Genomic DNA, 13069 nt, shown 5'->3' with positions numbered 1-13069 from the left:
TCCACTTGTGCCAAGAAATTCAAATAGGACCTGCTTCTTTAGACTCCATTTAAATTGGGGGTACAAAACCCGATTTGCAACTTTAGACCAAAAAAATACTGCTAGTATATGTATGCATTCTGCTCATGCTGAACTGTAAATCAAAATAGTTGGGAAAATCTATCTTATCCCAGTTTTGGTCAGGTTTTGAAGGAAAACATTCTTCACACATGACACTAATAGAATTTAACAGTAAAGACCACCCAGGACACACTGGGAATCTCAAACTGCTTGGCCTCAGGTTCTCTGTTTTGTTCTCAGCTTCATGTGTGCTCTTTGAGAGACAAAAAGGAACATTTGCTTCATTTTGAACTTGGATTTCTCTTTCAGCTGAATGTTCATGAAACCAGCCGGTCCCAGAGTTGGAATGTTCCAAATCCCCATTTGGAGCTGAGTACATATGTTATGGAGTCAGTTGTGACACCACTTTATAGAGAACTGACAATAAGTTTTGGGTCTTGTGAGTACCTTTCCTCCCTGTAAAGAGGAACCCTTCCCCCACTCTTTTGGAAACATCTCAGTCTGTATTGGAAACAGAGGATGTAATTTATTTTTATCGCTTTCCCTGTCAAACTGGCCAAGTGCCACAGGTTTCTGCTTTCAGATATAGCAAGAGGCAGAGTAATCACAGTGAAGCGCCATTTATGTCAGTGGCTCCTCCTCTGTTTTCTTATCTTATTTTTGTGGCTACCTACTGAGTTATCTTATCACTCTTTATAATCCTGCAAAACTCCACAACTTGACCCCTCCACAGAAAGAGCTGACCTGCTTAGACCTCCCTGCTCTCTACTCCTGCTCCCTTCCTTGCAGAGCAAGTTGCTCTGTCCTTTGTTACTTTACAGCTCCTTTCTTACTGCCTATCTTACCCCCCTCACTCCTCCTCTTCCTAGCTCATTACATTTCCTAGCTGAATGTGCATTCAGCTGTGTGGCCTCCGTGGAGTATGCTTAATTTCTCACTGTCCAGCCCGCTCTTTGATGTCTGATGAAGAAGGATACATCTTCTTTTCCATCTCTTCACATGTGCCTATTAATTACTCTCTTCAGAGAGGCTGTTTACTGACTATCACTCTGTTTACAATTGAATACAGCTAAACATTTGGTCTTCACAATTCCCCCTCTTCTACACCACCCACCCAGTTTCTTCCTAGTTGTTGCAAAATAGATGTCTCCAAATCACTTTATAAAATCACAGATGCAATATACTTACTTTCCCACACCCACCCTCCTGCTCTCAAACACTGTTTTCTCTTCACTTAGAGAGAAGTAAAGTAAGTCTTTATATTGGTATTTCTGTCTCCAGTTCTCTAATAAAAATGCAGCAGTGAAGCTTAACAATTTGACCTGTTGCACATATCCTTACCTTGTGAATTGTGGAACACCCAGAAAGGTCTGTGAGCTTCAAATTTCTGACCTGTGAAGAAAAAATATGAACTCAGTACAAAATACAAAAGTATGCCCACTCAAATGGGACTACGCATAAACTGTGCATATGGTTTCATGGGATCAAGGGCCTTTGGGCGGAGAGAGTTTTAATAGGATGGAGTGACTAAAAATTACTCCGGCAAACATATAGAAGGGAAGAATTATATGGTTGTAATACCACAAGTTAGATCTAAGATGAAAATTCCTTCAGATGTCCTTCTCATTGTTCCATATGGAGCTTAAAATATTACAGAATAATGTGAAATAAATTGAAAACATATGTGGGCTAAATTATGGTGTGTTTTTTTTCTTCTAATGAACAGGTTATTGATAATCTTTTACCATTTGTATTTGTGAAAACGAAAGCAGATACCTTAAAGAGTTTAGGAACTGATTTTTGACAAGCTATATGAAGCACACCAAGTGTGACGTAACTAGGAAAGAGTGAGAGGAAGGCGGTCAGTAAGAGGGGCATGCAGGGTCCAACAGTGGAACAACCTCCATATCCCCAAATCATTTCATCTGTGTCTTGGCATGGCATCCTTATCTGTAGAGTTAGAGATGGTTACACAGGTTGCCTGTTGCTTTCTAATTTTAGTTCCTGTTTTTAGCACCTATTACTTTACAGAATTTAACCATGGGAACCATCCTGAGAATTTGTGTTGAAATCTTTAAGGTTTTGCAGCAAAAATAACCTAGCCTTTCTGATAATTTGATTAAGAACTGTTTGTTTGTATATATTTCTTTGTTACTAATACTACAGAATTTTACTGCCCATAAATTACTGCTTGCAAATGAGAATGGTAACAGTCTGTTACGATATGTGTGTTTAGGGTCTTGAGTCAGGAACGTTCTTTTTCCTTGAAAATGGCCTGTTTGACCAAGCTACTAGTTCAGTAAGCTTATGTTCAATATGGGCTTATTAGATTTGGGTTGAATGAGACTTCCCATGTAATTACTCCTGCCAGCCCCCAAGGTGAGTGTAATGCTGCATGCTGGCACTGAGAAGGACTTGCTCTCCATTTTCCTGTTCCCACTGCTTGCTTCTGCACGCTGCGGAGGAAGAGCCAACTGCTGCTTTACCGGAACAAAGTGTGACGGAGGCAGCCTCAACACTGGGCCTGGAAGGAACAGCGGTCAGCATGGATCAGGCTGGAAGTGAAGACGACTGGACCTAGAGCTGTAAGCCTGAAGGGACAAACCCTCCAAGATGGGCAAGGGGCCAGGCAGGAAGTGGCACAGGTATGAGGGGTAGAACTGCCTCTAACACCTGTGGAAACTAGAAGAAACCTAGTATTGTTAAATCTCACCATTGCTCTTCACATTGGCATGGTAGGCCTATACTACATTGATCATTTCATTAGGTAAGCAGCAGTGGCTTGTACCAGGAAACTGAAAGTTTGAAGCTTTCTCATAACCAATATGATTTAGGGAATATATTTGGAGGCAGTGGAATCAAGCTGGCAGTGCAGGGGCAGGGGGACGAGACAGAGGCAAGGGAAGGTGGTAGTCCAGGAAGACCAATGGAAGCGTGTAGAGAAAGCTCAGTTTGCACAACCTTGCAGTTAAAAAGCCAACAGTTACAGAAACAGTAGAATTAAGCAGTGTGCAGTTTTGGTTATTTTTCATCAGTTATCCTGGATATGTAAAATAACTAAGCCACAAAAATAGACAGCAAAGTACAGCGGACATATGCTATTTTTGGTTTCATTCACACTTGTTTCCCTGACACCCCTGATGCTCCTATAAATGCAGTTTCTGTGTTTATATATCTATATATAAAAATACTTTATATTGACAGCTCTATTGATACATTTTTTATACTTCTATATAACAGGATAATGACAGGCACTAACTTATATTGGGTGTAGTTATTGTACTTGAATTTTATGACACATTTACTGTTCTTGCGTGCTAGAAGGGGAATGAGCATTTAAAAAACTTTGTGTATAATTCCACTTTCAGCTATTAATTAATCATATAAACAAATTAAATGGACATTTAATTAAATGTTACTCTTCTAAAGCTAGAAACAGAGCCCATGGACTTTAAATTGATACTGCGTGCGTTTGTTTTAATTAGGTAGTGTTAAGAATTAATGGACTTTACCTGTTATATTTATAATTAAACACATTAGCATTTACGTCTTTGTATCATACATAGGATCATTTGTGAGCTCTCTTCTGCTAGGTACTGTACAAACACAACTTAAAGTGTATCTGCAAGACTTATTTCCTTTCTTTGTCACCGTTAAAAGAAAATATTGTGATACCTTCTTCAGCTTTTGCAAGCATCCACTGACTGTTCTGATGACAACTCAAAACATGCTCAAAATTTTTTTGAGATGGGTACTTTTTGTTCTAGCAAACTGAGGTTCTAGTTTGAGTGAATGAGGCCAGTACAGTAAACATAAAGTCCACAAATGCCCCCCAGTGACTCGTCTGATTTTGAAGGCAGTGTTTCAATGATCAGAGGACATCATTCGAGAGCAGTCTGTAGCACCTATTCTGGTCATGCAGCAAACAAAATTAAGCCAGGAGGAAGGGGATGAGATGCTGATGCTGATATGGGTATTTCTTTTTTGTGAGATTTATTTAAAAGCTTGTTCTAATATAAAAGTTGAAGGAAAAACAAACAAAAACAAACAAACAAAAAGCTGATAGGAACACAAACAATTTGAACAGGAGCAAGTAGCATAGGAATAGTCTCACCAATTTGGAAATTACCTGCTCTGTTCTTTGAAATATAGTAGATTGGAAGTTTGGACCTAAGCAAATGATCAGATATGGAAAACTATTTGGCTATTTGATGTCTTTCTAATAAACACAAATTATGGCTAGTGGTTGTTCCTGCTTCTGTGATAAGTTAATGCTTCCAGTACTGTTTATCTCTGCTCATTTAGGAGTGCTGGGGAGTAAAAGGCTGAGTGATGTTCTGTTACTCAGTCTTCTCATTCTAGAGCTGGATTCTTAACTTTGTTTGGAGAACTTATTTTTGTAATGATTGCTACAGTTATTCATGTTGATCAAAGTTCTTTGGTCATATTTGAATATGAAACACCAAACTTCTACATTCCTACCACCAGTATTTATTTTTCCTCTTTGCAGGCTGGATAGAGAGGACACGAGTAAGTAAGTGCACAATTTGTGTCAGAATTTCTGTGAGTGTAAGGAACCACTGAATTTCTTTGTATGTAAATAAGTGACCTAGCAAACTAGATCAATCTGCTCTGGCATTTCCTAAGTCTTAGCCACTAACATTTAGCAAAGGCAGACAGAAAAAGCCTCAGCAGACAAGTAAGAAAATATGGACAAAAATCTATGTTACCAGGTTAGCAAGAAGATGGTGTGTATTCATTTTGTAGAAAAGTTTTACTCTGATGCCCATTTACTTCCTCCTGGATTTTTTAAAGATGTGAATTGTTGAGTTTTCCAAAACAAATGTAACTTAATATGTTATTCAGAGCTTTGAGGGGAAGAGAAATAGCGCAGAATTTGCTCCAGCTATATGATCTGCATTGATGTCTCTCATGCTTTTCTGTAAATCCAGAACTAGCAGGAGTCTGTTTAATGTTGACTAAATTCTGAGCTAATTGGAAATTACTTTCTCATCTGCTCAATCACATTTAGCAACAGTTACTTTTCTAACTGATGTAATTCATATTTCGTTCCTTTTTAAAAAATTACTATTTTGTTTAGATGATACTCTTAAAAAAAAACAGTGGATCTCTCCTGAAAATGAAACTGCTTTGATGTTCTTGTTCCTCTGTTTAACTGAAATAACTGGACTTCCAAAATATTTAGCACAGCCACTGACTTTCTAACAGATCTGCCCTCCAGGATCAGTTATGATCAACTTTTTGATGAGATTTCTATCTGGATTGATATTTGATACCACTCTTAAGATTTGTTTTTATTTTTTAAATCAGTTCTTCCTTAACAGTATTAACAGACACTGTTAATTGCCTTGGAAAGTTTGAAAATTCAGGATTAGGAGAATTGATAGAGATTCCTTTTACAACCCAGATGATTTGCAGTTCCGGAGCCTTAGGCCTGATCTGTGCAGTTTATGTCCAATACAAACATTCCCAGGTGGCTGCAATCAAACATCTAAACCAGCTGAAGTCATGCCGAACATGCACATGCAGTTGCTTGGGGTATCACTTGAACAGGACATTCATGTTTTCACAAGGGGATAAACTCTCATGATTTTGCTGTGGCATCGATGTTGATGGTGGGATTAACCACTCAGTAAAACAAATGTTGCTGAAACAGTACAAAACTGTTCCTGCAAATGGCACCTGACTTATCTGCAGTTTGACGGAGGAGACACAGAGGGAAGAGAAGAAAGGATTGTTGCTGTCCCTGTTAGCACCATTTCCCCACATTCTGCAGGTCCCATACTCTGCATGCGGCACCGCTTGAGCGACGCTGCCTTGCTGCAGTGGGCAGGCGAGCAGCAGGAAGCAGGGCAGCCTTCTGCAGGTGTGTGCTGGGCTGCGAGGCTCCATCCCCAGGATGGCGATGCCCCGGGACCTGGGCAGCTGCACAGAGGAGCTCAGCTCTGCTTGTGCCTGGCCTTAATCATCTCTGTTGGGCCTTCTTACATCCCATTCTGGAAATGCTGCTAGGCTTTAAAATTGGGACATGTTATTTCTTCCTTCTACAGGACATTTCACTGTCAACAGGTTACCTATACTAGAATACATAAGGTATGAGTGTTACCAATGAAAAGTAAAAGCAAACTTCACTTTCTAGTACCTAGGCTGTCTTTTAAAAAGAGATTTGTGTTTTGGTTTGCCAATATTTCCTGATGTTAATGGCGAAAACGTTAACTCTTCTATGAAGAATCTAGAATCGTAGTTTTAACAGTTTTTACCTAGTGCTGGATAAAGAAAGATGGAGTCCATTTTAAGACTTTCCCGATGCTTTAAGTTTACAGGAGAACTTACCCACAGTATTTCAGATGCTCAGAGATTCTTAGCATAATCTCTTCTACTTAAGGGTATCCAAACATGCACCTCTTCCAGTCAAAAAAGGGAGCAAGTAATAAAATGCAGTAAAAGAAGGAAATGTAAAAAGAGAGGAATGAATGATCAGTGATCAGAAAATATATGCAAACAAGATAGCAGAAGTGTGGTGAAGAAAAGAAGGAAGGGGAAAATGCCATTTTTACTGTCCGAAAATGTGACAGACTTGCAAGACTCACTCAAAAATAAGAGGACAGGAGTGATGATGAATACTCAAAAGGCTGGATTTAGAATTACTACTGGAGTAATTTAGAATTTAAGATTCTAAATTGAGGTGGGGAGGGCACCAAGGCATCTCTTCCACAGCTACTAATAAAGGTTAACAACTGAAGGATACTTACCTGGCTGGGACTCATCTCCCATATTTGGCTAGACCACCTTAGGGATGTGCCTGTGATAGAAATTCTGACATATTAGAAAGACTTACCAGTATAACTACGCTGACAAGCCTTTTACAATCTAAACTTGAACATAACAATCATTGCAGAGAAAGGACGCTACCAAGCATGGGAAATGAGGCAGTATACGGTAGCCATGCTGACTGGCATACACCACATTCACCGTAAGTTATATATATGGCATTTCTATTTGCCTTTTTGTCTGATGAGTTTTTCCCAGGGATATTCACTTTAGAGGGGAGTTGAAGAAAAACGAAGATTCTACAGAACTGGAGTTGCTTTTTACTTAACTTTGTAGCTTAAACAGTTGTTAATTAGAAATTGCATGAAGATTTCACTGTCTGATTTTGTATGCTTTGACCATTGTACACTTCTGTTTTCTTTCATTTGCACTAGGAGGAAGAAAAATGGTAGGAAATATGATCATTTTAATTTCAAGATTAAGCCACAGACATTTTTTCATATAATCTGCACAGGTGCATGAAACAATTCAGAAGCAACTCAGCACTGTGAACTTCAATGTACAAAGGGAGCTTAGATCTTAGAAATCCATCTTAAGGATAGGCAAAGTAAAGGAGCAAGACAGCAGTAGGCACGCACCTACGGGAGCGGCTTCTGCCCTGTTTGATATCTGCCTGTGCAATTCCTTTTGTGAACAGTGGCCCATGCAGGTTAGGTGCTGCTCCTCCTCAGCTCAGTGGGAATTTCTGCATTGGCTTCAAGGAGAACAGCAAGACCACTTTTCACACCGGCCACTCACGCTGTGTGCTTTGAAAATGTATGTTAGGTTTTATTTGGATAAAGGCAGATGATGCTTTGCCAGTGTTTTTCAAGCAACACATTACCTATGAGGAGAGAGAAATTTAAAAAACTCACTGATTTACCATGTTAAAAAAAAAAAATGGCACATTTATTGCTACATAAATGTTATATACATAGTGTTTTCTGTTACATTGACAGAAATTTTTTGAACTTCTTGCTGCTGGTTGGAAAGGTTTATCAGCAATACCTTGAAATTTGACACAGGGTACAAATCTGCAATAAACCAACAATGGAAACTGGAGAACAAGATGAGGAGCAATTCATCTCGGACAATTAGCTCTTACAATACTCCATAGGTACTACACGGTATGCTAGAACCCTACTATGGTCTTACAATGCTATTGTAAATTTCTGATATTAATGAACAGGTTATGGTAAATAACCCTACATTTTTACTACCTAATATAGTAAAATAAAGTAAGAAACTTTTTACTGAAAACTTTTTCGATTTCAAAAATCTAGAAAGAGTAATATTTAGAATTCAAGAAATTTTCTTACAAGATTATTGTATAAAAGACTAGCTACAGTGAAAAATAAGCCAAATGTTTTTTTCTTTCTATTTTATGAAGGAAAGCTTCTGGGCATACTGCAAAGTCTAATATAGCCAAAAAGACAACAAGCTTAGAAGGAAAAAGGCCAGGCAGTGGCACGTGATCACTTTCACACGTCATAAGCAACAAATTTGTTTAGCTGATAAACACTGAAATGAAGAACAAGGCCACAGATATAATCAGGTGTTATTGATGGTATATGCAAATTAAAGTAATAGAAATGAGTCCACTAATTTCACAAACTGTTTTGTTAGGAACCATCCAAAACATGAGCTTAAATTCATTAGTTTATTTTAACAATCCAGCTTTTGTTCTTTCAAATTAAATGACTTCATGAAAATTATTGTTTTGTTCCTGGTTTGTGTGTGAACCAATTGCCAGTGATGAAAGATGCACTATATAGCAATAGCTCAGACAACCTTGGCTTAGGAAATTTCCTCCCATGGTCATTGCAGTGGAAGACAGTTTCCATGGAAGTTCAAAGGGATTTTAAGCATTTCAACACATTTGTGACAAAGGAATACTTATGGACACTGTTCTGGTGGATTAACATTTTAATGCTAATATGGCTTGGGAGGGGTCATTTGTTTGCACTTGATTCACATGGATTTTTTTCTCCACTGACAAGCCATACAAAAATGACAAGCTAATTGATGTATACAGTAAGGAAAAGTTGGTGACCGTTGCTCTTATATTCCATTAGTTAAATAAGCCCACCTTACTGGTGGTTATATCATCACACTACCTGCCACGGTGAATTTAGGATTTTACCATTCACCAAAATTGCAGCCTGAAAAAAATCTCCTTTGTATTTTAATGCATTTTGTGCTTACGTACAGCTAACACTTTACATGTACTATATGTAGTACTTACTGCTCGGAAAACAAAGCAACTCTAACAAAGTAGATTCTCCCCACCCAATTTACACTTCACGTTACAAGCTTTACTATGAAGCCTAGAAGCCTAAAAAGGTTTTGTTTATAATTAGAAAAAAAACATTTGAGGAAAGTCTGAGGGAAAATAAAAATCAATTTTTAAATCTAAGAAATGTTATGGTCACAGTATTGCTCCTGCCTGCATGCAGCCTTCAGGAGGCCTCTTACTGGCTTGAACCATGGAGCTCAGCATGGAAGGGGAACTATGACCATAACTGTTCAGATTACCAGAGACCAAAAATAACATAAAAAAAGCTATACCAAGGAATAGTTTCCTATTGCATGGAAAACACTAGTCATATGGCAAAAGGAGAGGAAAGGACAACAAAAGACTTTTCCCTTCCTTTTTTAAGACACTAATAGGTATGCTGGGAATGCTACGGGTCCATGGTTGTCACTGCTTTGTTCTCTGAATGTGAACAGCTTTAGTAAATGCTGGCATCCAGCTGAAATTTTATCAGCTTTTAACATGTTAACTTTTCCCTTTATATGTAGACCTTTACAGTTCCATAACAATAAATAAAATTTGTAGTTACAATGCATTTGTCAATTCAGTTTAGGCACAAGGCAACTTCCACAATGAGTGGAGAGATCACAACAGTCTCTGATTGTGCAGAAGCGACACACTGCTTGCAACAGAATGATATGTTCAGAGTATTTCACGGGCTGAAATTCTATCTGAAGATCTTATATCTTCAATCCTGATGCAGGTGTTGACCAGTAGCTTTGATCATAAGATTGCATTTGGGTTTCTTGCTTCAAGTGTTTTCTCCTGTCAGGTTTGTCTTCATATAACGTTAGTTGTCTGTGTCCTTGTGAAGAAAGGTCACCTTCTGTGTATCCTACCAATAATTCTGGAATTCTAGGAAGAGATTTGGGAGAAGAAAAGAGTATTAGGAAAAGAAGCATAATATAACACTACTGAATGAATTTGAAATGTAATTTAGGGCATTTTCAGTCAGTTAAGTGCAAAAGAAAATCACATTGAGGGGTCCAAAGTCTTTTTTCCCCAAAGCATATCCATCACACACAGCAATTCCATAAAAGCTAACAGATCTCTGATCTCCTGATGGGGAAGGTAAAGGCAGCTCCATCTCCATCCTGCTCAATTATTGGCAATCTGCTATGAACCAAATTTACATCAACAAACTAGTTTTAGCTGTGCAACTGAGCAGTTACTAAAACCTTCACATACTAGAAACAAGTTATAAAAACAGGACACTTGTTACTTTTCTACTGTAAAAGCAGTTAAAAACCTTTACCACAATTCCCAAGTTCAACAACTTAGTTTGGTTAAAAATATGTAACTGCTGTATTGCGGTTCTCTCAAACTAATAAGGATGACAAACTAGCATGAAGTAAACCAGACCACAAATAAAAGCTAGATAATGGTCTGCTTTTCTGAGGGTTACTGAGCTTACCCTCAGAAAAACTGCGTATTTAGACTCTTTGGGTATAGGAGAAAGATTATTGTCTGTGAAACTCAGATGTAAGAAACCACAATTTCATTCAACTTTGACTCTTGTATTTGTAAAATATGCAAGAGACGGTACCTAATTTAAATCACTTCTGCTGAAGGTAGGCATTACCCTATACCTAAAGAGCCTATAACAATCTTCTCATGTCAACTTTATGCTTTAGTCATCTTGCAAAATTATTGCTATTTCATAGTGCTGTGTTTTTGAAAGTGCCTCATATGAAAGCAAAGATAAACTTTTGAAACATGGCAAGATTCACTTGAAACAAAATACAAAAATCTATAAATCAAGAATTATCTAACAAATCAAAAACAGCCTTTTGCTCTGGTATGAAAAAAAATTAAAGCAATTCATATCACCTTATTTTCCTTAAAAATAGACAAATAAATAAATAAATCCATTTAGCTGATGAAGAAAGAAGTTGCCTGTAAGAAAATGGGGGAAGTACTAACTCAAATAAGGCTCGATTTAAATGTCATTCTGTTGCTTTGTAAAGAACACCAGGAAATAATACACTTCCATGGGATACATTCTGGCAAGATACTCTTACTTTAAGCTAAAATAGAAATGAAACTGTCTATATAAACAACAGAAGCGCCCTCCCAAAGCATAAAATTTTCAGATGATTTTAGATGAAAATCAGGCCATCAAACAGCACTGAACCAGATCTGTGTAGATAACTCTTTTGAAAGTGGCAACAGCACTACTGTTTTAAAAACATGGAATATCTAGCATTTTTTCTTGTTAAAGACAAATTTTTCCCACTTAAAGAAAGATAAACACCGCATAATAAAACCCAAATCAACAATTTCAGAAGGAAAAGACTCATTCCTGTAAGGCCTCCCCACCAGCCTGTTTTAAATGAACCATTTCATACTGAACTATTCGGAGCATTTTGAAACACTGTTTTGTCTTGCAAAGCTGCTAGCATTGCTTTTTGAATTAATTTAAATTTTTAAATCTTGATTCACGATCTGTATTAGTGGAGATAGCTAAGGTAGTTCGCCATCTCTTTTGAGCAAGTGATAGGAGTGAAAATGACTGGCCCTAAGCCAGACAGCAAACCTCTCTCAGATGAGAAGTACCTCCAACTGCTTCTAGCAGCCCTGGGATACAATGCACGGATTTTTAAATGAACTGAGGTGATATTTAGACCACTTAAAGATGTATAATTCATCTCTATTATTCTTGGCTTATCTAGCAGGCTGTTATCTATTCCTCTGATATCATGCCAAGCAGGCCACCTGAGCCAAGAGATATAATCATCAGTAAAAACAGATGCAAATGGAGAGAATTTCACTAAAATTTCCTGGGTTTCTGTTTTATTATAAAAACTACCTAAATCTGCACGCTTTTGCTCATGCTCAGAAATAGGGAAGTATTTAGCAGGAAGTTTGTACTAATGACAGCTCAGTAGCTGAGAATAAACGTATCTAGATCTTCCGAATTTTAGACAATAAAAAGCAACAAACAGAACAAATGTTACCAGAGCCACCCCGCTCTAGACGAGACATACCTGGCTGGTGTTCACATATGACCCATAGGGTTGGTAGTTTCACTCAGGCCAGGGTGGCTTCCTGGGTGTGGTGTTGGCGGCTCTGCCGATACGGCAGAAACTTTTTCTTCTTCCCTTCTCTTAAGGCAGGCTGCTTTAGGATTTAGGTTTCTCTCTGTAACAGAAAAATGATTCTTAACATCCTGTATGCTGATACCAAAGGGAGTATCAACACATTAATCACTGCAGTAAAAATAGCACTGCAGCTTCCCTTTCCTGAGTACTTACAGCCCTGTGTTAAAGCCCAGGTGCCTAAAGCTGCAGACAAGCCCTACTGGAAGTCCAACTTATAGATTAGTATTTTAAAGCAAACAAATAATAGTAATAATAAACACAACAACAAAACACACAACTTACTACACCTGCCTAGATACACCTTCAAAAATACTGAAGAACAAAAAATTGCCTCCCTTGTTACACAAAGTAGCTAGAAGTACAAGCTGAGAAAAAAATGTCTGCAATTTACAATGAAATAAAACACATTTTTGCATTTTATGTTGAAGTCATACCAGCCCTTCTGACATCACCCTGCTTTTAGTAATGCTAATGCTTCTTTATTCACCGTAAGTATTAGCTCATTAGAAGAAGGCAGAATTTCTGAAGTCACTAATTCTCTATATCCACCACCCATCTTGGTTATCCATTATATTCTTCCAATTCAGTCATACAGAGCAAAAAGTTTTTTTTTTTTAAACCTTATTTCCTCTCACATTATAAAGTCATTACTTTGTAATAGCCAGCTGTGGACTAACTATCAAAATATTTCCATCAGTATGTTTCTACTTCCCCAGTTAGCTTCATAGATGTAGATTTGAATCTAGTTTTCAAATAATTTACA

General features: G+C 37.8%; 1 protein-coding gene across 20 annotated transcripts in view; it reads right to left on the bottom strand.

Moving 5' to 3' along the window:
* Positions 1 to 7782: 7782 nt before the first annotated feature.
* Positions 7783 to 13069, bottom strand: part of TCF12 (transcription factor 12) — a 162701-nt gene continuing 157414 nt past the window's right edge. For all 20 annotated transcript variants that reach the window (XM_040570446.1, XM_040570443.1, XM_040570444.1 and 17 more), the window contains 2 exons: positions 12193 to 12346; positions 7783 to 10060 (listed from right to left, as the gene is read on the bottom strand). In XM_040570446.1, coding sequence (XP_040426380.1) covers positions 12204 to 12346 — 143 coding nt within the window. In that variant the 3' untranslated portion in view covers positions 7783 to 10060; positions 12193 to 12203. The remainder of the gene's footprint in view (positions 10061 to 12192; positions 12347 to 13069) is intronic.

The sequence above is a fragment of the Cygnus olor genome, chromosome 11 (genome assembly GCF_009769625.2).
Source record: "Cygnus olor isolate bCygOlo1 chromosome 11, bCygOlo1.pri.v2, whole genome shotgun sequence".
Lineage (NCBI taxonomy): Eukaryota > Metazoa > Chordata > Aves > Anseriformes > Anatidae > Cygnus > Cygnus olor.
Note: the sequence above shows the minus strand (reverse complement) of the source record. Positions and strands in the feature narration are given on the sequence as shown.